The sequence below is a fragment of the Sitophilus oryzae genome, unplaced genomic scaffold, assembly GCF_002938485.1.
Source record: "Sitophilus oryzae breed Bouriz unplaced genomic scaffold, Soryzae_2.0 scaffold_469_pilon_pilon, whole genome shotgun sequence".
Classification (NCBI taxonomy): Eukaryota; Metazoa; Arthropoda; class Insecta; order Coleoptera; family Curculionidae; genus Sitophilus; species Sitophilus oryzae.
The window spans coordinates 896036-923252 of NW_022147050.1; the positions used below are offsets into that span (position 1 = coordinate 896036).

At 33.1% G+C, this 27217-nt stretch overlaps 1 protein-coding gene across 2 annotated transcripts in view; it reads right to left on the bottom strand.

Moving 5' to 3' along the window:
• LOC115886148 (dynein heavy chain, cytoplasmic) overlaps positions 1-27217 on the bottom strand; it is a 151151-nt gene that overhangs the window by 109292 nt on the left and 14642 nt on the right. For both annotated transcript variants that reach the window (XM_030905223.1, XM_030905224.1), the window contains exons 5-10: positions 25196-25345; positions 19644-20023; positions 15995-16244; positions 14460-14768; positions 8884-9019; positions 5639-6012 (exon numbers count right to left, since the gene is read on the bottom strand). In XM_030905223.1, coding sequence (XP_030761083.1) covers positions 5639-6012; positions 8884-9019; positions 14460-14768; positions 15995-16244; positions 19644-20023; positions 25196-25345 — 1599 coding nt within the window. The remainder of the gene's footprint in view (positions 1-5638; positions 6013-8883; positions 9020-14459; positions 14769-15994; positions 16245-19643; positions 20024-25195; positions 25346-27217) is intronic.

Genomic DNA, 27217 nt, shown 5'->3' on the forward strand with positions numbered 1-27217 from the left:
TGTCCTTTTCTTTTAAAGATTGTCTGACATCTGCTCCGGTTCAGTGTATCTCTCGGGGAAAGCTAATTACGGGCTAATAATTAATTCATCTTCTTAAGGGACAGTCGGGGTAGTTCAGTAAACGCACGGGTCGCGAATATTCATGGAGCTAGAACAAGATCTCGCCCAAATCCCGAGGCTGGTTTTGTAGCTCCCGTATTTTTCTAGGTGTGTCGACCGGACGGCATTCTGCATCAGTGACGCTGGACGGGATCTCGCCGAAATCCCGAGGTTGTCCTGACCGGGCGGTGTGTGTGCGGGCTGCGCTTATCCAAACGACGTACAACTCGCCGAGACGTCGCTAACGTCTACGTCACTCCGGGACTCGCGTTTGTGTATCCCTCGGGACGCTGTTAACTTCGCGATCGATCCAGGACTCGCGTTTCCGTATATCACAGGACGCTGTTAACTTCGCGATCGATCCAGGACTCGCGTTTGCGTATCCCACAGGACGCTGTTAACTTCGCGATCGATCCAGGGCTCGCTTTTGCGTATCCCACAGGACGCTGTTAACTTCGCGATAGATCCGGGACTCGCATTTGTATATCCCACGGGATGCTGTTAACTTCAACATCGATCCAGGACTCGCGTTTATGTATCACGGGACGCTTTTAACTCCGACGCCGACCCGAGGTCCGTGTTTCGCTGTCAAAACGGACGCCGTTCCGATAAATATTTAACTGTGACCATCGGGACGCCTGTAACGACGTAGCCGCCGTTTAGAGAGTCGCGTCGTAGTAGAGTGTGTTGCTCCGGTATCTACGTGTCTATGTTCATTAGGACGCCGATCAGGAACTCGCGTCGTCTTATTTAATAGAACGTCATTTCGGGAACGCGTTTTGAATTCGCGTGATAGAATCAGTCAGGGAGTTACGTATCGGGAATAATCGATCAAAACTCTAGAGGTACACGGTTGTTATTGTAAATTTTACTTTACGGGTCTCTAAATATACATTTTATTTCACTATTGTTACGATTCGAGGACGTGAATCTTCCTTGATTACTTTTGTACATAATTAATTAGTTAAATAAAAACCTAGTGTTACGTTATAGTTAATTGTGTGTTTTATTTTCTTTTCATCTTATCACTTCCTGGTATCTCCACTGTATAAAAGCTACCCGTATTGGCACTAGTGGTCTCTCAAACACTTTAAACGTTGGGGGTGGCGCCCGAGGAACCGAACCAAGGCAACTCGGCGTCCGTGAGCTTTTCTCAAAAACGGGGGAGTCTCACATAGTTATATTTATGTTTGTAGTTTTTATAGGCATTTGCATTTCTAATTTTAATGTGTATGGTTTCTTTTTCAAATTTAGTTAGGTTGGTTTATGTTGTTTGATGTAAACAAGTTACATATGATTTTTTCGTTTTTTTTTCTTCGCTTGTGAGCATGTTAATTTTCTCATGACTGATTACTTAATAATTTGATATTTTCATTAAAAATCTCAATTTTTTATCGATTTTACTTTGGAAAACCATCCCTTGCTTTCTAATTGATGAACTGCACCATCAATGAACAAAAATTAGTTAGTACCGAAAGTACTAGGAACTACCGGTTCCCAAAATACGCGGTACCATAATTCCCGCTTCCGAAAAACAACCCCGGTTGCGGAAACCCTAATCTATACAGGGTTATACAGTTTTATACAGGGTCTGGCAAACTGTAGCTCTTAGAATAAAAAACTTGAAAATTTTGTTTAAATGCAAACCTAAAGTATGTCTTAAGATGTATTTCTGAAAAATATCTTAACTTCTATAGGGTGGCTCAGAAAAATATGAGTGGGTCGGGATTATTATTTAAATGGAACACCCTGTATATTATTGCATTTTTGGTTTCCTTCCAGATCACTTTGCATAATCCTAAGATATGAGTAAATATATTTCGATAATTTGTATTTACCCCTTACTTCTACATGCAGGGCTCTGTAGAAGTGGACCGACTATCCCTAGCGACTCGTGGGAACACTATGAGATCTAGCATTAAAAACAACACTGGTGAAGCTGTGGGGAAGCCCCTAGTGACACTGGGAACATTACAAATGAAAGTTCCAAGGAACCAAATCCAAAGGAAACTACAAGAGGGGTGGCTGACACTTGCTTGGGGTCATCCTCCGAAAGTGGCACACAAGCTACCACCTTCTCCAGCAAGGGTCGGGAGCCTACCTCTAGACCCAATAAGCGACACAAGCTACCGTTTCGTCTACCCGGCCTGGGTCAACCAGGCGGGCCAGACGATCCTCTGAGAGTAGGTCTTAGCGGAGCAGAAGCACGGAGATACCTCTGACTGCTCCACGGAGGACTTGCTCCAGAGGAAGCAAAAGCGAAAACACTCCTCCGAAAAGGGGAGAGTAAAGAGACCAAGAAACAACCTGACTCATCTCCATCAAAGGGCAAGAGAGGGAGCGAGAACCTCTCACCTCTTCTCCGGCAGGAAGAGAAAAAAGCCAGGATGGAAAGCCGTCCAACACCGGGTGGCAAGCAGAAACGCATCGCCAGCTTTGCCGCTATTGCTGGACAAGTGAAAATGGCGGTGCTGCCAAAGGATTTCCCAGAGGTTGCTCTGACCAGCGACCAGCAAACGTATCTAGAAGAGGCTATACTGGACAAAGTAGTGGCAATCGGATCGCAACACAACGATCTACAAAATGTGGGTCAGCTGCGTTTTGCGGGGATACACTTTCGGGTGGACATGATCCTCATAGATTGTGTATCTCAAGAATCGGCCATCACGGTCTTTCTGCCGAGGAGCAAGGGGAAAGACACCGCCTACCTGCTGAGCCTTATCCAGGCTCAGAACTTCAATGTAAGGACATCCAGTTGGCGAGTCATCAACTCGAGGGAGGACGGTCATGGTCAGGTCCTCACAATAGGAATTGACCTCAAATCCAAGGAGGCAATAGAGAAAGAGGGACATATCCTCTATTATATATACGGGACAACACCGGTATCAGGTCTAAGGAGAGACCAAGTTAAAGAGTTGTAGAAAATGGAGACAGATCCTCCAGCCTCCACCTCACGGGTTCCTCAGCCGAAGGCAAGCTCCTCGACTGTGAAGGGCGGCACGGAGGGCCAAACTCCAACCGTGGAAGAGTCTGTACTGTGTACCCTCGGAGGAAGAACTGTTGTCAGACGAGGATGGGAAAGTCCCTGTCCCCTTTACAACAGAGGTATGATGGGTTATAGATTGTGAGATGACTCAAGGAAGGGGGGCACAATAGATCTTTAAGGTCGCAGTGATTAACCCCCCTCTTACTCATTCTACATTCTACATCTCTGAAATTATCGAAATATATTTACTCATATCTTAGGATTACGTAAAGTGCTCTGAAAGAAAGCCAATAATGCAATACAGGGTGTTCCATTTAAAAAAAACCCATCCCAATCCACTCAGACTTTTTTGAACTACCCTATAGAAGTTAAAAATATTTTCCTGAAATACATCCTAGTACATACTTTTGGTTTGCACTTAAACAAAATTCCAAAAAGTTTTTTATTCTAGAAGTTACAGATGACCCTGTATATAGTTTTTTATGAGTACTGTATTTTTTTATTCATTTTCATGTTAAATAAAGAGACAAATAAGGCAAAACTTATCAAAATTTAATCAAAGGATCCCAGCTGAAAAAGTAGCCCATGCAAAAGTTTAATGATCATGCCTAACATTGACTCATTACAATGGGTAGTTCTAATCTACCTTAACAACTGCATGTTGATGACTATTCCTTTGCGTTAGCTAGTCCAAAATATTTAGTTGTTAAGAGTTTAGTTGTTAATTGTTAGATTAATCACATATAATTTTTTAAAACTTATAATTTAATTATAGTCCAGTAAATGAAGGTTGAAACTACAGTTTAGTTCGTTTACCGGGACTTTTCAGGCGGATTGTGTATCCTTTGGGGAAAAAATTGTAACAATAATTGTACCCAGATAGCCGAAAAATCAGTTTTTCCCAAATATCTGCCAAAATACGCAATTTACAATTTTTTTATTAATTTTTCTTCGAATAAAAAATGAAGCTTAGGTAATTACCTAGAAAAATGATCCTCATCATTTTTTACGTAGAATTACTATAGTAAACGCCACGAATGTTTGGGAGTGATTCATCGCTTGATGAAGTTAGAATCGACACGCGCGCTATCATTTTTACATTAAAAACGTAAATTTTTACCGCAGACGTAGGTTTTTAAAGACCCGGTCTAATCATCTGCCTGCGCTCCTCCTACTTATTCTAAAATGTTAGCGTGATTGACAAAGACGATACTATATCGCGTTTCTTTGATTGATTCGTTTTTGTGCGTTAGTCCATTAGTGTGCTTGCAGTGCGACCAATGGGGCATTCTAGTTTATATTTATAACCAAATATATGTGTCGACAAGACTTTGACAGTTCGCTGGAATCCTTTTTAAGTAATTTGTTACTAATAAATATTTTTGTAATATTCATCAATAATAATAAATTGATTATTATATGACTTGAAACACCACGGCACTGGAATTAAGTTTTATGTGACCTTGAACAGATTAGTTCACATGGTAGCGACCAATGAATCACTCCCAAACATTCGTGGCGTTTACTATAGTTTTCGAAAATACCTCCCGAAAATTCCTCTCCAAGTCTTAACACTTGAAAGACAGATTTCATAAGTGTATCATTGATAGGATTATTAATTGTTTAATAAAATTTGGCTAAAATTTAATATTTCTTGATGATTCAAAGTTCATTTAAAAGGCAGAATTAACAGCTATCACATTTTGGAACTTATTTGAAATTTGTCATATTTTTATGATAAAAAAAACGGGGCAAACATTCCTTAACCCAAAAATTTTCAGATCTTTACAAACTTATTCATATTTTCACTGACAATAGTTTATTTGTCAATTTTTTTAACAGTTGTTCTTAAAGCCTCTTTCAGCAACTCAGAAAGTTTGAAGTATTTGTTTAATGACATTTTAATAAAAAATAACTATTCGTGAGTGACTTTTTCGTCTTTTTTGGGATTTCCGGAAAGTGTCGTAAACAAAAGAAAATTGCATAATTACGAATAGTCGAATTGGTTTCTTTTTACAAACAACTTTACGAAAAAAGTGTCAGGATCATTTTTTAGCCAAGGAAGGACTTAATTTTCCATTTGGTGATCATGAAAATCATCTACATGCCATATTATTTCGGCCAATATTGGCGGAAAATCCTTTCTTTAACCCTCTAGGACGTTTTTAACCGTTTTAGACTTTACTAAAAAAAAGTTTTACAACTTTTTTTGTAGATAATGACCTAAGCATCATTTTTTATTTCGAGAAAACTTTGGTAAATTGTATATTTTGGCAGATATTTGTGAAAAACTGATTTTTCGGCCATTGGGGGCCATTTTTTTCGCGGTGTTGCCATTTTTTCCTCTAAAATTACTCCCCAAAAGGTACACAATCCGCCTAAAAACTCATGGTTGACAAATTAAGCGAAGATTTGGGTCTTTTCGTATCCTTATTTACTGGACTATTATATTATCTTGATACTGAAAAGTCATTAATAATCAATTTCATCTAACACTATAACTAAACATCTAACACTATAATATCAGAAACCCCAAAACGCATAGTTATTTACCTTTTCTAAAGTCATTTCGTAGGTCCTCACACTTTCAATCAGTGAGATGGCGAAAGGATACAGTTGGTTAGCCTGGTGAGCCTTGTTCACGATAGCTAAGGGAACTCTGAATCCCAGAGACTTCAAATTACGCACTTCCTTGGACAAGGTTATAATTTCCGGTAGGAAGTTGACGCGTAACTTCAGGACGTTGCCACGACCGTTCTTAGCCCTGACAGCGTCGATGGTAAAAATGCGCCCAGATACGCCCAGTTGGCGCTGCTGCACGTTGCGGGCCCACTCGTCGAATATTTCTTGAGTGTCGAGCTTCACACGGAAACTGTCACCGTCGGCTTTCAGTTTTTGCCCTTCGATGTGATTCTCCCAGCCTTTACCTAAAAATAACAACAAATTGAAAGTTTTAAAAATGTGTATTAGGGTGGGTCAAAAAAATCGACTAGTTTTTTTTTAATTTTATACTCTGAAAAAAAGGTTGGTAGACACCTCAAAAAAATTCTCTTCAAGTATGAGCTCTTAATTTTAATAGGAAGGTCCTCCGCCTTTCAGTTTTCTATTTTTTCCTTATTATTAGAAAGAAAAATTCAAATCTCGGTATCTACTATTTGGAAAAAATATCTCGTCTCATATATTTGTAGGAAATTGAATTCTCTACAAAAAAGGTCTCTTACAATTTTTTTGTAAATTTCACTGTTCGAAAATTATTAAAGGTTGAATTTTGATTATTTTAAGGCACATTTCTTTTTTCTTATAAATTTTATAACTCGTTAACAAAAAATAATTATGATACGCGCAACTCATGGTTTTGTAGGAAATTTACTGCTCTACAAAAACGGTTTCTTATGATTAGTCGATTAAATTAACCGTTTAAAAGATATTCATCGTCAAACTTCAATGCACAATAATTTTAACAGTTTTTGATTAATAATTCGAACAATTCCAATTTATTTTATGAGATTCGGAAAAATTTGTAAAAATTTAAATTTCTATGAACAAAGAAGTGAAGTGACTGACATACTGATTAATCACGATCCTGCTCAAACCACTCAACGTAAGAAGCTCAATTTTGGCATACAGGTTGATTCTAAGGTGTAGAGGTTCGATAAGAAGGGATTTTTCGAAATTCCAGTTCGAAGAGGGTGAAACCACCCCTCAAATATTACAATATTTTTTATTTAAAAAACGGTCAAGTTTCCGAAAAAACGCTTAAACACGTTATTTTATTTTGTTTTTTACATATTTTTTAAATTTTTAAAAATGTATACAGGGTGTTTCGAAAAATCTGGTCACTGATTAATCACGATCCTGCTTAAAGCGCTTGACGTAAAAAGCTAATTTTTGGAAAACAGATTGACCTTAGGGTGTAGGGGTTCGATAAGAAGGGACTTTTCGAAACTCGAATTCCTAGGGGGTTAAACTATCCCTCAAATATTAAAATATTTTTTTATTTAAAAACCGGTGAGTTTTTCGGAAAAACTCTTAAACCCGTATATTTTATTTTGTTGTTTTACATATTTTAAGATTTTTTATAAATTTATACAGGGTGTTTCATAAAATATGACCATTGAGTAATCACGATTCTGCTTAAACTGCTTGACGTTTAAAGCTGATTTTTGGCAAACGGATTGACTGTGGGGTGTAGATGTTCGATAAGGAGGGGCTTCTCGAATCTCAAATTCCAAGAGGGTGAAAACGCCCCTCAAATATTACAATATTTGTTATTTAAAAAACGGTTAGTCTTTCGGGAAAACGCTTCGACAAGCACAATTTATTTGGTTTTTTTTACATATTTTGAAATTATTAAAAAATCATATAGGGTTTTCCAAAAAGTTCGGTAATTTCTTAACCACGATTCTACTTAAACTGCTTGACGTAAAAGGCTTATTTTTGGCAAACGGATTTTTCGAAAGTCAATTCCAACGAGTTGAAACTACCCCTCAAATATTACCAAGTTATACCGGGTGTTGCATCGTCGAGCGGGACATAGGAAATCTCATGTAAATTTTAATGGGGTCAATTATTGGCTTCCCTAATTATTTTAGAGAATAATTCTATTTAGGTTTATTGAAGAACACTAAAACCCACATTCAAAAGAATAACTTTAGATATTTTTGATTAGCCCATTTACGAGTTATCGCCGATTTCTTTTTAAATATTTCTCCTTTTTTATGGCCCTGTATTTACTAATGAGCACCAGTCAAGGTAAAAGATAACTGACAAATGAAGTTGTCATTTCAGAAATTTATCTATTTAGTGCTTTATTATTATTATTAAAAACTCATATCTACATCGAAAATATTAGCCATGAATTACACTACCGAAGAAAAAGTATTGATGATTAAATGGTATTTTCAAGGAAATAGTTATCAAAAGGTGTCAGACATGTTTTCTGCTCTGTATCCGAATAGACCGATACATGGAAAATCTACAATCGCAAGCACCAGTCAAGGTAAAATATAACTGTCAAATGAAGTTGTCATTTAATAGTACCTAAATTAATAAGTTATTGAATATTGTAACAATACTATAATTAACCTTGTAATTGATTACTTTACTTTACTTTAATTCATATTAATTTGTATTTATAAATAAATCTTTAAGATTTCCGATGTAGGAATGAGTTTTCAATAATAATAAAGCACTAAATAGGTAAATTTCTGAAATGACAACTTCATTACCTTGACTGGTGCTCATAAGTAAATACAGGGCCATAAGAAAGGAGAAACATTTAAAAAGAAATCGGCGATAACTCGTAAACGAGCTAATCAAAAATATCTGAAGTTATTCTTTTGAATGTGGGTTTTAGTGCTCTTCAATAAACCTAAATAGAATTATTCTCTAAAATAATTAGGGAAGCCAATAATTGACCCCATTAAAATTTACATGGGATTTCCTATGTCCCGTCCGACGATGCAACACCCGGTATAATAATATCGCCATATTGATTTTTCTCATGCTGACATAAATGTGAGAAAATTTTATCCAGTTTGTATGTTAATTTAAACTCTTGCTTTGCTTTATCATCACAATTACAAATGATTAATTCGACGCGAACGAAGTCGCTGGTACACGCTAGTTTAATATAAAAAAAATTATCAAAAAGTTTTTTTTTATTTATCAACTGAGATATGATTGGTACTGATACAAGACTTGGATCGGTATTTACATGTATTTACTTATCTCTTGCCGATATGTTATAGAAATATTACAACAGAAATCAATAAATTATAACTAAATCAAATGCAAACCTAAAACATCTTCAACTCTTCTCAGGTATGTTGTAAGTTGATGGTCAATTTGTTTAGCCCAAACGATTGATCCTGCCACTGGTGGTAGATCGCGGCATTTACTAATTTTGGCGTTGTTACTTTGAGGATACTGAACCTAAAAATTTATACAACTCACATCAAATTAACTGTATACACAAAAACATTTAAAAATATTAAGAAACTGTTAAAACCCCTATTTAAAATAGGTAGTTAATTATTTTTATTATAATATTATTCAGGTTTCTCAGGTTAACAATGTCTGAAAAAAACAGCAAGCAAAAGCAAAACACACCGAGTATTATTTTTTTGCATGATCATCCAATTATTTGAATCCTCGAGGATCAATACCGGAGGATTGAAATCATTCGATTATTCCCAACACTAGTTTTGATCATACATATACAGGGTGAGTCTTAAATAAGTGCAAATATTTTGAGGGCTGGTAGATCTCGATAAAAAACCATTTTTCAAATAAGTCCAAAATAACCGAGTTATTTAAGTTTGAAAATTTAAAGAAAATTTGATTTTTTTGGAAAAAATTTGAGCCACCGGATTTCTTCTGTATTTGCATCCTTTTTAGTGCCGTAACCATAGAGTAAAGCTGTAATTATGGTAATATCAGAGATTAAGAAATTATACCGTGAGAAAATTTGCGGTGAACAGGCAGTTCTAAAAAGTTTTCGAAAAATATACAGGGAAATTTAAAAGAAAATGCACGATTTTCAATATCTTTTTTTGCGAAAAAAAACTCATAGACGTGTTCCTGGAGTTGAAATATATCACCGCTGAAAATATTTGCACTTATTTAAGATTCACCCTGTAGAATGTTCAGTCATCGTTCAACGTCACGTCATATATTGTCGAACTCTCTCAATTACTTGCCAACCAGATGAAAGAGATTGGTGACGTCATTACGGCATTTCGCAAATTACCGGATATTCTTTATAGTAATTGCCATTGTCATTTGATTTGGGGTTATAATTTTATTGACGGACATCGATGAATGTGAAAATTAAAATTTGATTGTTGCTGTAAAACAAAATTCAATTTTTTTATTGCAAAAATACCTCAAAGATTTAACCAAAATGAACAAAAGCTCATTGCTAAGCTTAAAAATGATTTTTCTCGAGAAATAGACGCTGCACAGTGCCATGGACAAAAATCGAAAAAAAAGTTAAAATTTACTAATATCTGAATATGTAATTTTATACTTATAGCAATGTTCAACCATCATGTATATTATTTTTCATAAACAGCGTTTTTTGTTAGTAAATATTTTCACTAAAAATAAATTTTGCCATCATTATCTTATATCAGTGAAAAGAATAACATTCATAGTAGTTCTGTATATTATGGAGTTAAACGGTACGTATACTCTGTTTTTTTTCTCAGGTAAGATTTCGACAGACGATGACAGAAGAAAAGCAGATGACGTCCCATACCAATCTATTTATTTTACTAAAAAAAGTTTCTAATAATTTTTAAGTTAACTATGGATGGATTTAAATATAAATTCGTCATGCGTCGTCACTTGTTGTTTTTAACCAGTTTTATTGGTTTATTTCAAAAATGACAGATCGTATTTCAATTTTATTGGTTTGACGGAACGATGAACGACAAATGGACGCCGATGCGTATGAACTCGCCTTTAGATTTTTGATGTTTGTCAAAGTCTTGCCAAATTATAGGTTATAATTTTGTGACAACTTTTGTCAAATACCCTGCGTTTTGGTGGATGATGCATTTGATTCGTGTTATTACGTGTGTTTTGTGTCCTTTGAAGTCAAGTGGAGGAAAAATCGAGTGAAAATTAACTGTAGAAAACAGAGCACAGTTTATGGTTAATAATCGCTGCCAAGGCAGAAAGTCTTATACAGATACACCAATAAAGTTACTATCAATAAAGTTCGTATACCATCTCGTCGTAGATAAGTGCATCTCGAATATGGTAGAAGGACCATACTATAAACACATACTAAAAACTGGAGCAGCTGTAAAATATCGACATCGCACGATAGGTAAATAATGGATTTTAGTACTGCAGAAAAATAATGTCAAAAGGTACTGGTTTAAAAAATTAAGATTAAAGTTAATTAATCAACCTGTGAGGTATAAAATTTGGTAAGTGTTATTATTAATAAAATAGTTTGTTTTATTTATGTTGTTTTATTTATTCCTGCGGAATATTACAAATTTGTATTTGTACATAAGTTATATTGTTAAATATAATCATAAATGCGGGAAGTTTCATAACGCTTGAAAGTAAGAAACAGTTCTTTTTTATATTTTTTTGGTATGTGGTGTCTTGTTTTTGTTTGTTTTGTATTAACACGTTTTTTATTAAATAAAATAACTCGATTACATTTTTTTAGTTTTATACAGTTTTTTTTTCACAATATTTTTCACAAGTTACTTGTCAGTCAAATTTTAAATACATATATTAATTTCCTGCTCTGCGTTCCAGTTGTACCAACTTATTTCTTTGTAAAATAAAATAAACTACTTTGAAATTAAAATGACAGACACATCTATCACTGTCAAGGATCTTCTCGTTGGACAGACTATACTTAATTGAAAGCCACTATGGATATTGTTAAACAAGGTATGTACTTTAATGTTATTTCTAAACAAGTTCGTGATTGTTTAGTTTTTATTTATTTTTTAAGATGATTCTTAAATGGGTATAAACATTTTACGTTTTCAAACTTCAAAAAGGCATTTAAAAAAAACATATCAAAACATATCGTATTTATTGACTTTTGTTGTCATATTCATACACTTTTAATTTTTGTATAGTTCACCTGCGTCTGCTTGCGACGAACTTTATTTTATAATAATTTTCAGATGGAGTAAAATTGATAAGCAATGCCGATCTGGTTAATACTTGGCTTGATCATAAGGACAAGAACTCAAAATTATTTGTATTTCAAAAAATGTGTTCTTTATTAGATATTGATGAACCTTCCATTCAAATGAGACACCGCTTGTGCCTGAAAAAGCCCACTATGTTGGAGCAAAACGTCGCATAAAAAAAGTTGCCATCTTTCAATTTATTATAAAACCTCATACCCAAGAAAAGGAAAAAATAATATATGGATATGGTCTATTAAAGAGGTAACTATTAACATCCGAACCCCTCATACCAACAAAAAGAACAGTAACAACGCGAAAAAGTAACATATTAGAAAATTATGTACACAAATATCTTATATGTGAGGATTTCATCTACCTGTGATTTGAATACTATAAATTTCGAAGATTCTGTCAGCAGTGATTCTTCTGAATCAGAGTAGTTACGATCTATGCATTTTATTTTTGATCTAAAGTAAATTTATAGTACCTTAATTTTTTTTTAATTAAATATATCATTAATGATTCTTTTTCATTAAAGAAAAACATTTTTATCTTATATTAGGCTTGTATTGTATGAATCATGTTCTAATGTTATTTCAATTCTTTTTTATCACAGGGATTTATTTAATACTTACACCGTTTTCATACTATAAATTATTGTTTCCTTAGATGGAACACAGCTTCAACATTTTTATTATTTATAAGAGTTTTTTTCATAAACGTGACTAAGAACATCATCATCATGAAGAGTTCAAGAAAAAAATTAATAAACGCCGAAAAACGGAACTCGCTCAGTCAATAATATAGGAACCACTTAAAATCTTCTAAACTATATAAACTGATCTCAGACACACCCTAAAACTCATATTTGACAAATAATGATGACGTAACGGTAAACAATGGCTGAACAGTCTTTAGATAGTTCTTGGCTGTAAGATCAGGCTTCAGGATTGGCTGTAATGGGAAAACGTTACCACAAAGACATTAACACAATGAACCTTAAGAGTCCATTTCACTGGTCCGAAAAAGTAGTAAAATAAGCGTTCGGCATTTAACGTTTTATGTAAAACTCCATAGCTATTTTTACGCAAATGAAGAAGGAAACTAAAGATGAAGGAATATACTATATCCGTATAGTAGCCCATTTTTAGACAACTTCTTTATTTTTAAGATTTGGATGATCAAACATCAACAAAATATTCATTATGTATGGACTAAATTTTCTCGAAAATAAAGACATCATTTAAAATTCCGTTACAATATGGAAATAGATTGAAGTTTTGTGATTACAGTGATATATAATTTATATGGTTTTGTAACAAATTGCTCGCTATTTTATGGCAATGCTGAAGCTCTGCAAACCTTAATCAAAGCAGGTGTGTTTCGAATTTTGGGTATGGCTTAACATGACAGGATCGGGCTAAGCCTTAGGCTGCGGGCACGCTTGCGAGCGATTTATCGCGAGCGATATATCGTGGACGACTAAACGACAAACAAATATTTCAAACACATTAAATTTCATTGCAGTGGCCATACCAAAAAAGTCGTCCAGCGATAAATCGCTTAGCGGCTAAGCGTGTCGCTCTGTAAAATGAGTGGAAGGGGTTAAAAATAAACTACCCTATCATTTTTGTTAACGAAATTTAAAGAAAAATCTTATCAAACACATGCAAAAAATTAATTTGGATAGCTTGGTTTGTTTAGAAACTTTTTTATCTCTTGTATTTTTTTGATAAACCTCACCAATTTGAAATTAAAAAATAAAATGTAAAGCATTACATGTCAGGACAAAAAACATTTTCTGATAAAGAATAGAGTGGGCTGCTGTAATTTTTTTAGGAAAAAATCTAGTCGGCCGCTGTTACTTTTTAGAATGTTCCTAATATTATTTTATTTGACATTACTCTACTGCAATACGTTATTATCTAGATGATTATTATTATCGTTATTATCACTAGATTCTTAATCTAAAAATGTTTTTGTCCTGACATGTAATGCTTTACATTTTATTTTTTAATTTCAAATCGGTGAGTTTTATCAAAAACACAAGAGATAAAAAGTTTCTAAACAAACTGAACTATCTAAATTAATTTTTCTGCATGTGTTTGATAAGATTTTTCTTTAAATTTCGTTAACAAGAATGATAAGGGTAGTTTATTTCAACCCCTTCCACTCATTTTAAAAAAGTGAAAAAATTACCAAAAAGTGTGTTTTCATAACAGTAATGCTTCCATAAAATTTCATTAGTCTATCTCTTTTCGTTTTCAAGATAAAAAAAACATTATTTTTCCGCCATCTTTGTACCGCGATATCTTCTTAATGGTTGACTTTTGACCCAACGTTTATAAAGCAAACTACCCTTTATTTTGAACAAGGAATCACCCCCTGAAGTTTTTCGCATTTGTTTTGAAACACCCTGTATAATTTATATGGTTTTGTAACAAATTGCTCGCTATTTTATGGCAATGCTGAAGCTCTGCAAACCTTAATCAAAGCAAGTGTGTTTCGAATTTTGGGTATGGCTTAACACGACAGGATCGGGCTAAGCCTTAGGCAGATTTTCGAAATATAATATATATTTCCTTCGGCCACACACCCGCTTCACCAGACCCCTGAGAGCGATCCGAACAGTACAGCGTAATGGACTCTTAACGCTGGAATGTTTAAAAGAACTAATATTGAGGCTAGAACGGAACACTCACCTTGAATTTCTCGTGTAATGCTTCGATATCATCTTTGACCCTCTGTATCAAATGGGTTTGGTATTCTCGAATAGCGCCTCTGATGTGAGGCCTGACGAACAAAGCGTTGAATCGGGAAAAAATCCTAAACATTTCGTTTGCGTTTTTGGCGGTACCCAGCTGGTCTCTGAGATGGGCGGTGATGCGCGTTTCGACGCGATCGATGCGCTCTTCGTATCGCTGGACGGCCGCGTCCCAAGCATCCTGACCTTCCTTGGAGATATCCAGGCAGTCAACTTCTTTCACGTTTTCGTAAGCCAAATTGACTTCCTAAAATTAAGGTATATAATAATAATAATATCGTCTTTATTTACCTCTAGTGAGTACAGTGTAGTATACTGGGTGTTTCTCAAAAGTGGCTCACCTCCTATAACTTTTAAATTTTTTCAGATAATTTATTTTTTCCGTATGTTAGTATATGACATAAATTCGGTTTGATTGACGTATTCATTTGTTTTCGGTCACTTCCTGTTTCACCGGAAATGACTATAACTTTTGATTTTAAATGACACCCTCGAATGCGTGCGTGCTCGAGTCTAAACGCACCATAACATGAGGGCCATACGATAACTTAACTTGAAATACCAAGTGCGTGGTACCAAATTATTCCTAAAAAAAATGCTTTTTCCAAATATGCTAACGAGCCACCTTCGTTCCATTTGAATAAATCGAGGTGTGATTAAAAATACGATTTGGGCATCTTTTAATCGGCCAGGACAAGACACAAAAAACATTAGAAAATCAAATTTATTTTTCCAAAGCTCCTTGATTAAAAATTAGTGATTTTAACACAGCTAGATTGGTATTTAAAATACGACTTTTGTTTAAGCGAAAATGTCAAGTTGACATATATGATCATTTTCTATTGAATAAAGAAAAAAAAACTTTTAAAAGTTGTAGTCATTTCCAGTAAAACAGAAAATCACCAAAAATGACTGAATACATCAATCAATCCTAATTTATGTCATATACGTAAAATATCAAATCTCGTTTTTGAAAACTAATAGGATTGCTCATCCTCATAAGACGCACGTTCGCTTCTTCCCGCGCTTCAGCTGACAGTTGTGACGTCATTGTAGCCCTTGTCATGATAGTGTGTATAATTGGCTGCCTCAATCCACAACACAAAATGAAAGTATTTATACTCTATAGCTGTAAAAAACTTTTGAAACACCTTTTTCACAATTAAAGTCGACAAAATAATTAACTCAAACCCACTCTGCCTGAATAGTAAACAATCCTCCAAATTGGAATTCTCAGCTGTCATTTTTATAAGTATATCATAGGCAACCAATAATATACACTATCATGACAAGGGCTACAATGACGTCACAAAGCGAGGAGTTTTTGCATGCAGCTGGCAGACACTTTCGGCTGAATCGCTCCTCTTAAGTTAACTGTTCTTGTATAGGGTATATACATATATTTCAAATAAAAAAAATTGATAATAAACAACATGCCTCAACTAAGTTTTGACATTTGACTGATATAATTACCTCGATTGCGTTAGCGTCTGCCGCATCCAAGGAAAACGTCGGTTTCGGAGCTTCCAGCTCTTCACCTTCGGCTTGAACTGCGGCCTCTCTAATGGAAGGCCTCAGAACGCGCACGATCACCATACGTAGCTGCTCGTGTTGCCTGCGGAACTTGCGCATCTGTTCCATACGATTTTGCAGTTTCTTGTGCTGGGCGGAGATGCGCCACACCATCTTCATATGCTCGTCTCGTTTCTTCTTCATGATGTCCCTAATGGAATTAAGAAAAAATCAGATAACTCTTACACTATTATCCAAAATATTTCTTTATAATTGATTTTATAAAAAATGCACACATCTAGAACGTAATTGCGTTGGGCTTTGAATTTCAGTGAGATTATTGTAAATTTTAGAAAGTTTAACGGCACCATATTAATATTACTTTACAAAAATGAAATACTAAACGCAATATTCTATATTTTTTTAAATAAGTCGAAGCAGATTTAAATGCTCTTTCAAACTATATTAGGGTTTCCTATACCTATCTAGCTCGGATTTTGAATAAAGAACAATTTTTCAATAAAATGGCAACCAAGATGGCTGCTGTGGTCGTGGCAAGTTTATAGTGATAGTAGCTATTTTCTCAAAATCGAAATTAGTTTGTGGACCTTATTTAAATTTATAGCGAGTTTATTTTTACTTAATTTACCTACAACAGTGTAATAATTAATTTTATTAAATATGTATTTATTATTTTATCAAGAAAAATAAAGAAATAGTTCTTGGATTTATTTTACGATGACTTTCAGATATGTATATCGATTTTCTATAAAAGAGACAATTACGGCCAATCCATTTTCTTCTCTTCCAACGACAGGTTTCTGCCTAATAGGATTTTATAACCACACTACCACACTACTTTTGCGAAATAGGACAGATAGTTTTTTAAAGGAACGCTTATCAAGAAGATTCCTATTTTGATATCTTTGAGCATAAGCCCTTGAGGCTAAGAAGCAGTTTTCCTCACAAAATAAAATGACTAGTAACCTACCCATTCGTTCCGCCAGCAGATACTGATTATTTTTCTTGATAAAATAATGAACACTTCAAAGAATATACCTAGCTAGAAAAAGAATGGACTCTGCCATACTGAAAAATGGTCCTACAGAAGTGGCGCCATCTATTGAGTAGGGCTTGTTTTAAATGGATCGAAGCGCGGGCTTTTTAAATGAGCGTATTTACTGAATAATTTTACTCTAAAATAATTAAATTTGATTATTAAATATTATTTTTTACACAAATTCAACAATACTAATAACAAGTATCGTTGTGATGTGTAAAAAATAAGATTTAACAGTATAATATATACAATTATTAAATAAAATTAAAGCCAAACATGTGAAATATTATTTATTATTTAAAGTTCTTATTTATAAGTCAAATATTTAAACATCGTTTATTATAATAAAACAAGACCGACGTAATACGCCCAAAGTTTTGTAAATGGAGTAAGAATTTAAATAGGTACTTAAATGATGGCAAAAATAAAAGACTTACATTATATTTTTAGAGCCAGAAACAAAAGGAATTGTCTAATTAAAACACATATAACAAATTCATAGAACAAATTATAGTTTTAAAAACGTTTTGATAATCATTTATTTGATAATATTATGATTGGCGCTATGACAACGACAATATTTTTTGAGAATTTGACAATATGACAATGGCCGTTGGAAACTATGGAAACTACAAAAAAATTCTGATTTACCGCCATCTGGCAATAACTAGTAGCAACTTCTTAACCTAAAAATTAATTGCACTACCACCTAGTGGCTAGGGCTGGAACTATTTTATTTGAGATTTCCGTGGAAACGGTGGAACCGCTTTTGCTATTTCACTTTCCCGCCCGAACACTTACTTATTAAACTATTGTCTTTGAATATAAGAAGACTATTGTGAACAAATTTAAGTAAACTGTCAGAAATCTAACAAATAATAAAGTCTATAAACTAATGACGATTTTGAAAATAGTTACTAACTGTCACTAGAAAATTGCCATGGCGACACCAGCCATCCCGATTGCAATTTCATTGAAAAATCGCTTTTTATTTAAAATCAGAGCTAGAAAGGTATGGCAAACACTAATATAGTTTCAAAGAGCATTTGAATCTGCTTCGATTTATTTAAAAAAATAGAGGGTGTTGCATTTGAAATAACGAAGTTTTTATGTAAAATAAATATTTAAAACAGATCAGCAATTTTTGGTACCCCTGTATAAATTTAAGGAAGCAACACATTTTTTCAGTAAAGTTTATTCCTTTGCCTTAAAAGTCAGCACAAAAATTAATTCTTAAAAGTAATGTACAGGGTGTTTATAATTTATTCTATTGTAGCATGCATATTTAAATAACTTTAAATATCTCAAAAACTAAAAATTTTAACCCTTATAATAAATGCCTTGTTTATGTCCAAGAATCCAAAAATGAAATAAAATACCGGGTGTTCCATAGGAAAAAATATAACTTTGGTATGGATGTTAGTTCTGATTATATTTAACAAAAAAATTTTAAATTATGCACATTGCCTTCCCACATACCGGGTGTTGCATCGTCGGACGGGACATAGGAAATCTCATTTAAATTTTAATGGGGTCAATTATTGGCTTCCCTAATTATTTTAGAGAATAATTCTATTTAGGTTTATAGAAGAGCACTAAAACCCACATTCAAAAGAATAACTTTAGATATTTTTGATTAGCTCGTTTACGAGTTATCGCCGATTTCTTTTTAAATATCTCTCCTTTCTTATGGCCCTGTATTTACTTATGAGCACCAGTCAAGGTAAAAGATAACTGTCAAATGAAGTTGTCATTTCAGAAATTTACCTACTTAGTGCTTTATTATTAAGTGTTATTATTAATAAAATAGTTTGTTTTATTTATTCCTGCGGGATATTACAAATTTGTATTTGTACATAAGTTATATTGATAAATATAATCATAAATGCGGGAAGTTTCATAAAGCTTGAAAGTAAGAAATAGTTCTTTTTTATATTTTTTGGTGTATGTGGTGTCTTGTTTTTGTTTGTTTTGTATTAACACATACCGTTTTTTATTAAATAAAATAACTCGATTACATTTTTTCAGTTTTATAGAGTTTTTTGCACAACATTTTGAAGTTACTTGTCAGTCAAATTTTAAATACATATATTAATTTCCTGCTATGCGTTCCAGTTGTACCAACTTATTTCTTTGTAAAATAAAATAAACTACTTTGAAATTAAAATGACAGACACATCTATCACTGTCAAGGATCTTCTCGTTGAACAGACTATAACTATACGTCCCGCCCTCAGATGACCTTAACATCGCATTAAAGAATAGACCTTCTCTATGCACCTAATGATTTATGGACTATTCGCGAAACTCTTTAGCTGTGGGTATGAAATCCGACGGCTGGATCCTGAAGAGGACAGACATAAATAGACGAGTACAGTTAACGCGCTAAAATTCAAAATAAATTCTTTCTAGATAAATAGTTATAAATCGTTTGTAAATAGTTCTTTAAGTCTTTTGTCGTTATTGTTTTTGTTAATTAGTGTTAAATAAATACTACTACTTTCTATCCACACGGAACCGAGGAAAAATGTAACACATGTTAGAGTTTACCTTAGTAAAGCTTGCAGCTTCTCATACTCGTCCTCCCAAATGGCGAACACTTCAAAGCACTGTATCATCACCTTCTCAAACTCGTCGTACGGAATGTGCATCAGTCTTCTCGTGCCCAAAACCTTGAGCAGCTGAGCGCCTAAGTCTCGCGATATGGCTTCGACCAGCCTGAGGCATCGCTGAATCGGATACTTGGTGGAACGGATTTTTCGCAGATGAGAAAAAATCAGTTGTACGGCGGCTCTGATCCTTTCCAGCTCTGTGGCGGCCAGTAAATCGTTGATGGGGAAGTCTTTCATGAGAGGATTGTAGTCGTTCACCGTCGCGATGGCTTGTTTTAATCCGGTGTCCGTATCGAAAGACACGGTAGCATGGAATCGCTAGAAAATGATAAAAAAACAAATAAAGACTCTACCAGTGGCGGCTTAACCATGAGGTCAAATGGTCAATGCCTCCCCAAAAAAATTACGAGAAAATTAGATAAACTTATTTAAATTATTATACTTTTTGTAAATCACTTTTTTTCATCCTAAAATATTCAAAACTATCCCCAATTTATCCAATTTTCGCTTGAAAACATTTTATTTTACTCATTTTCTCTACTGCCGGTCAAAATTTAATTTTGTCCTTCGTTCCCGCTATGTTTTACACATATTAAACTCCACTTAGACAAGGAAAGAGAGGGGACGGGTAACACCAAATACATTTAAAATAAAGTATACGGAGGGTACCGCTTAAATTCCTGTCCCGATATTGAAGGATGGCTATAGAATTTCAATGCATTTCCTACATAAGTCTATCCTTGGTTTGTAGGAGGTTTGACTAAACAAGGATGAACCTATGTCTTGAACATTCGACTCGATTTTCTGTCCTCCTTCAATACTGGGACGTAAATCCTCTCATTGCTCTTATGGGGAGGCAGTCGTATATTTTATTTAAACGTATTTGGGTAACACGCATATTCTCCCGTGATCGGTTAGTGAGGCCAAAATTCGATCGGCGGCCATACTTTGGTGACAAGATTTCGAGGTGACACCGAGCGAATTTTTATGTTTTTTGTGACAACTGTTTTGTTTTAAATTTATAAACTGTGTTGTTTAGTATGGTGAGATGTTCAGCGTATGGCTGCAAAGGCCGAAGCGAGAAAAAAGTGGCTGGAATTACATTTCACAGGTAAAAATCGATACACAACTTTTGTTATGTGGTTATAAAATGTACATTTTTTTCATTATAGCAGTAAAAATATGTAAAATGCTTTTAATATGTCTTGTACCACATCCAAACCAAACTGTTTTTAATAATTCCAAGTAGTATTTTCAATATCCTGTATTATAATTAATGTTTGAAACTATAAGTATTGCTACTCAGACCGGATTTCACCAGTGTCGTAGGGAATTATAATCAGAGAAATACAATTTCAGCAATAAACATTTTTTTATATATTTCACATGTAAAAAAATGTATAAAGTATTGTTATCAAATATGTAAAATAATTGTAAACTATAAAAAAATGAAAAATTCTAGTGATAAAAAATCTATATGTATAGTTGTTATATAAAACTTAAATTTACCTGCCAAGATTTGTTGGGGGTGGACCAGGGTGAACAAACTTGTGGTGGGCTACTTGTTACTACATACATATATTTTTTTAAACATTCTTTCAAAAAATTTGCCAATTTAAGTGTATAATAATAGTTTAGTGAGTAATTAATAAAAATTTAAAAATAAATAAAATAACACAAAGCTTCTAGAACTGTTTTATTTTTTTGTGGATAAATTCGGATATTCTTAAAAATAGGATATTCTTATGATTGAAGGTAACAAATATTAAAAATTACATTGTTCATTGAATCCGTACGCAAGTGTGAAGGGTAATGGGTAGATTCATTATTATACCGTATGGTCGAAAAAAAAACGACGTCCAGTTGGCTTGTAAATGACGATCGACGACATTCCCCATATAATTTTACATATAAAATGACCATAGCCATCGCTGACGCCGTCTTTTTTCGATGTCGTTTTGTATAGTTTTTATGTCATTTTATATGTAGAATTATATGGGGAATGTCATCGATCGTAATTTACAAGCCAACTGGACGTCGTTTTTTTTTCGATTATACGGTATAATAATGAATCTAGCCAATTCCCTTCACACTTGCTTACGGATTCAATGAATAATGTAATTTTTAATATTCATTTGTGAAATTCTCATTTCCAAACAAAGAAGACGCCGTTTTTTTCGATCATACAGTATATATGTATATACACGTTTAAAACATATGTTATTAGATTATTTTTTATTTAATTATACATTATACCCACGTTAATAAATAAATAATTGTCTTGATAATCAGTCCACTGTAACTGTTAAATAAATTTTGCATTATCGACTTAGATATTCTAATATTATAAAGGTGAGACTATAAAATACAAAATTGTATATGCATTACTCAAAAATGAACGATATATTAGTTTACGTTTTAATAAATATTTTGTTCCGTCTAGGTACAAGCTAATTTCTGATGCTACGCCATTGGAGAATTTCAGGTGGTGACAACTTGCCTCACTTTCAGCTGCCGTGTTACCTGTCCCCTCTCTTTCCTTGTCTAAAAAACTCCAAGTGTCGCGGCGCGTGACGCCAACAAGGTAAGGTATACTACGTACAGAGAATATAATGGGTTAAGGTGCGATAGATATAGTTTATATTGCCCATTGACCTCGTCATTTATAAAAGGATTTGTAAGGTAGGCAACTTTATATACACTTGTATTTGGTAGTTTACTGACAGACGATATAAAAAGTGGCGGTTTTTGTCTTTGTCTAGAAACCCCAGCGTGTTATTATTGTAATTTGTAATATTGTTTATTAGTTGAGAATCAATGAGGTTATATACAGGGAGACGCTATGAGCATTTAAAGTGCTTGCGAAAAATGGTAACACTAGGCAGGCTTAAGCAGGGGCTTAACTATGGCGGCATTAGCAGGGCCGGATTACAGAAACTTCTTTGAAAAATTTTATTTTACACAATATAACGACCTCAACTTTTTTAAATAAAAAATTAATTAATCAAAATAACTACAAAACCTACAATTTTTTCAAAAATATAAATTACAAGATTAATTTTAATGACTATATACTATGTATATTTAAGCAGGAAACAAAAAAATAATACACATTAAATAAATTAAATTTTATTGCTCACTTTAATAACACTGTTTTGTTGCTAGTATGTCTTAAACTAATTGCCTTGTTTTTATTGATGTATCTAACAATAATAACCTTAACATTTAAAAAAAAATTAGAAAAAAAGCGGAAGATAATTAAACATGATTACTGATTTACCATAATTAAGATTTTGATAATCATTAAAATTTAGAAATCTAGGAAATGATTATTTATTTGAGATATTTTATTGAGATGTTCTGTCAAAACAGCTATCAGAAAAATGTTTCGAGCATAGAACACTACCTGATGTAGCTTGCCAGTTTCTCCTGTTCACAAACTTCACCCAATCTTCTCGACGGATGGGATTTTTGAAACCTAAAAATCAGATTTAATATAATATTTATTTGATAAAAATTTTCTAAAGAGAGCAAAATTTATATACTACGTACTAAATTTAAAATGTTCTGATATAAAATTTTATTAAAATAATAAATGTTTATCAATAAATATAAGTTGTTAAGACTTTATCTGCAAAAAGTAAATTTACTTTGTTGATTTTATAATATTTATCTAAAAATTGAAGCTATACTATATAAAGTTTGTACATAGTATATGCTAGCAGATGCTAAAAAGGAATGTAAATAAATGTTTAAGTACAAAATCTTAGTGTAAAAATAGAAAAATAAACCGTAGTTAAAACAAAACTTTTAAATTTGGCTAGCAAAATACTCTTCCTGTCAAAAAAGTATATGTAGTAAAAATAACAGATATTGTTAAGAATTTTTTTTACAAGAACAGAAGTCGAGGCATGTTTTAATTACTTAATTGCCTCTAACAAAGTATTAAATAACTAAACACTTTGTCAATATAGAAACACTTAATATTTAATTAATAAACGCATAACTAGTTAAATGGAAAATACGAAAATAATTTAATCAGGGCCTCTATTATGTTTACACTTACCTATGAAATGGATTCAGTGGATTTCTTCCTCTCTACACGTTGTCGACTGCAACAACTACTTACAGCACACGAAGACATGTTCGGAAAGTCCAAATATTCAAATAAAAACACAAAAATAGTCTTGGAAAATTAAAAAAACACTCGCAGCAACGCACTTAACCTCAAAAACTGAACTGTCAGAATTGCCAGTACCAATATGGCGTAACTGGGTACATTTCTCGATAGCTTATGTCGCCTCCCCCCCTTATAACCTCATTGATTTAAACACTTTATATGTATGCAGTATAGAAAATTAACTGTATAAATCATATAAAATAACCGGATACTGCATTTTTAAGAACAGCAGTTCCCAGCATCACCTTTTCCAGGCATTCTTTTTTAGAGTACTTCCATAGTTTGCTTTAAAATAATTAATAAACAATATCGTCGGCACTTAGCAAGCACTTTGTCACAATCCACAACACAAAATGAAAGTATTTATACACTCTATAGCTCTAAAAACTTTAAAAACACCTTTTTCAAATTTAAAATTGACAAAATAATTAACTCAAAATTTCTCAGCTGTTATTTTTATATAAGTTTACCATAGGCAACTAATAATACACACTGACAAGGACTACAATGACGTCACAACTGTCAACTAAAGCGCGGGACGAGGCGAACGTACATGTTATGAGGATGAGCAATCCTATTACTTTACCGTTCTTGGGTCGCGACAATAAGAGGGTGCTATTAATGCACAAACTAATAATCACAGAATTTAATACAAACTAACCTTGAATGTGGTATAATGTGCTTATCAATCAAACTTACTTCTCTGACTGCAGTCAAGGTTTAATAAAGGACCTTTATTATCACGTTCTCGTTCAAATTGTTTATCAGGAAAGCTACAAGTTTTTTGCTTCGACTGTTTAAAAATGCTTCGGCATATTTTCAACACACAATTTCAAGAAATACAATACAAAAACTCGAAAATTTAGTTCTTAAAAGAATTGTTTATGCTTAAAAGTGCAATTTAAAAAAAACTACGAAAATAAGCAAAAAAACGAGAACTGCTCACAAAGATTCAACAACAACACGATATTATACAAAATGATGACTGATATTAGAATAATTGTCAAATAATAAAGGACAACATTGCTGAACACGGCGCAATGTGACCAACATAGCGATAATAAAATTCGGTTTAAACTAATTTTTGCAGCTTTAATCTAAATAAAATATCTGTGACAATCATTTGCTATATAAAGTAAAATGAAGAGCTGCTCGGTATCTTAAATTATACAACAAATTTAAACATTTTTGCCAAAATTTAATTTAGTCGGCTTTATAGACTTTAATGTCAATGTCGATATGATTGATGACGTGCATCGGAAATTGTTTTGCTATTACAATATTTATGTTTTATTATAGTAAATATTTACCTTTCCATGTTTCAATATATCCAGTGTAAGAGATACTTCTAAGCTCTCCCTTTTTTCTTGTATCCTATGCAATGCTCTTTCCAAATTTAACCAAAAACTGATCTCTTGTAGAGCAGTACCAGAAGAAGGATCTCTGTCTAATTTAGTCACCTATAAAAATATAACACAATAAAAAACTCATTAAAATGTTTTTGCAAATTTCCAACGTTATTAAATCATATTTTTTTCAGTAATGTTTTATAATAGGCATTTTTTTGTTTATGTAATTTATTAATAATAATTAAATATAATATTATGACTAAATATCCTGTATAAAAAAATACAAAATACAATATTTATATCTTCAAAAAAGTCCTATGAGTATTTCGCCACTTACTGTAAGAAAATCTACAAAATAAGATAATTTTTGTAAACACTGCTGCTTTAATCCAATGGAGGTCAACTTGTCAGCAATGATTTACTAAATTTGCCTAACGGGCAATAAAATGCTTGACATTTCGGGAAGTATGTCTCTTCCCGTCGTCGGAAGCAAAAAAACACAAAGAACAAAGAAAAAAATTATTTAATATATCTAAATATAATTTTTTAAGAACACTTGTTTTTTTTTCAACAGATACGTCTATAAAAACCATTGACGTTCTGTTCAAAATGACATTATATCAAGTTAAACTTCAAAATTAACAATTACTACCTGATAACAATTACTTAATGAGGTAAAACCAAAGACATTATAAAGATAGACCGAACATCTCATTCACAAATACTCGTTGGTAGTGTATCAAACATTCCAATGTATCAAACAAGGACAGAAGAGACGGAGAAGTCTAAAATTTCCGACCACGGCAACTAGGCGCATTTGGATTGTTCTAATGGCCAGTGGCGTATCGTTTTTTGGAACGAATTTAAAAGTAAAGTAATTAGTAAAATTTTTACCCCATATTAATATACTACATTAACACTTTTTCGTTAGATGAGTTTTGTTATAAGGTCTAATATAATAATATAATTAATATCTCACATATACTTATGTTGAAACGTTAATAGGTAGTTTTCGAAAATCGCTCCAACGTCGATATTCAATTTAAACTTTCAGTTACTTCTATATAAACACTCAGTTACTTTTGAATACTTACAGGGTGACTCAGGCTTCCAAAACAGTTCTATATTAGATTTGTGGTTAGTGACTTTTCTTTCAATTTTTTTTAGAATATGGAGGCAATGGTAAAGCACGTTTTAGACATTTTTGTAATCATAGGTGGCCGGAACATATTTTCAAACTAAAGTTGTAGATTTGCCATTAAATTTCCATTCCAGAAATACCTAGGGTTGCCACCTGTCCTTTTTTGAAAAGGACAGTCCTTTTTTGGAATAACTTGTCCTTTTGACTTAAAAAGTCATTTTTATTTACGTATTTTCCCTGAGAGAAGAAGAGAACTTAGAACTTCCCGTTTAATCTCTGAGAAAATTACCTACAGCAAACAGAAATATTCTTTTCGTCCAAATTTAATTAGAGATGTTATAAAACTTATAAATAAATTTTTCTTGTTTAGAATAGGCAACATTATTTAGAATTTCCCGTTTAATCTCAAATGATAGTTTAGATTTTAGTTTTACCTTTTTTGATCTTAAAAAGAACTTTTCAAAATTAGTAATTAGTAACGATTTAGTTAGTTCGCAATCGATAGCTTCCTGTGAAGTACTGTGTAATAGTTGTTTAATCTTGTATTCTTAATAAGTTCCTATACCTAAAATCAATATTTACTTTAATCCTTTTAGTCTCTCAATAGAGGGCATTTATCATTAAAAGTATCAAATCTGTGTGCTACAGTACGGGATTTCTGTCGCATAATAATGAATATTACGTTTATTTACAAAACCATTACTTAGGTAGCTTAATCAGACAATCAAATTTTAGTTAAACGTCCCAATCTTCATAAACTGTATTAAGCATATGTATTGCGGTTTGAATCACCCTGTATGTTGACAAAAATATTTTGAAAATGTGCGTTACAATGGCCCCGA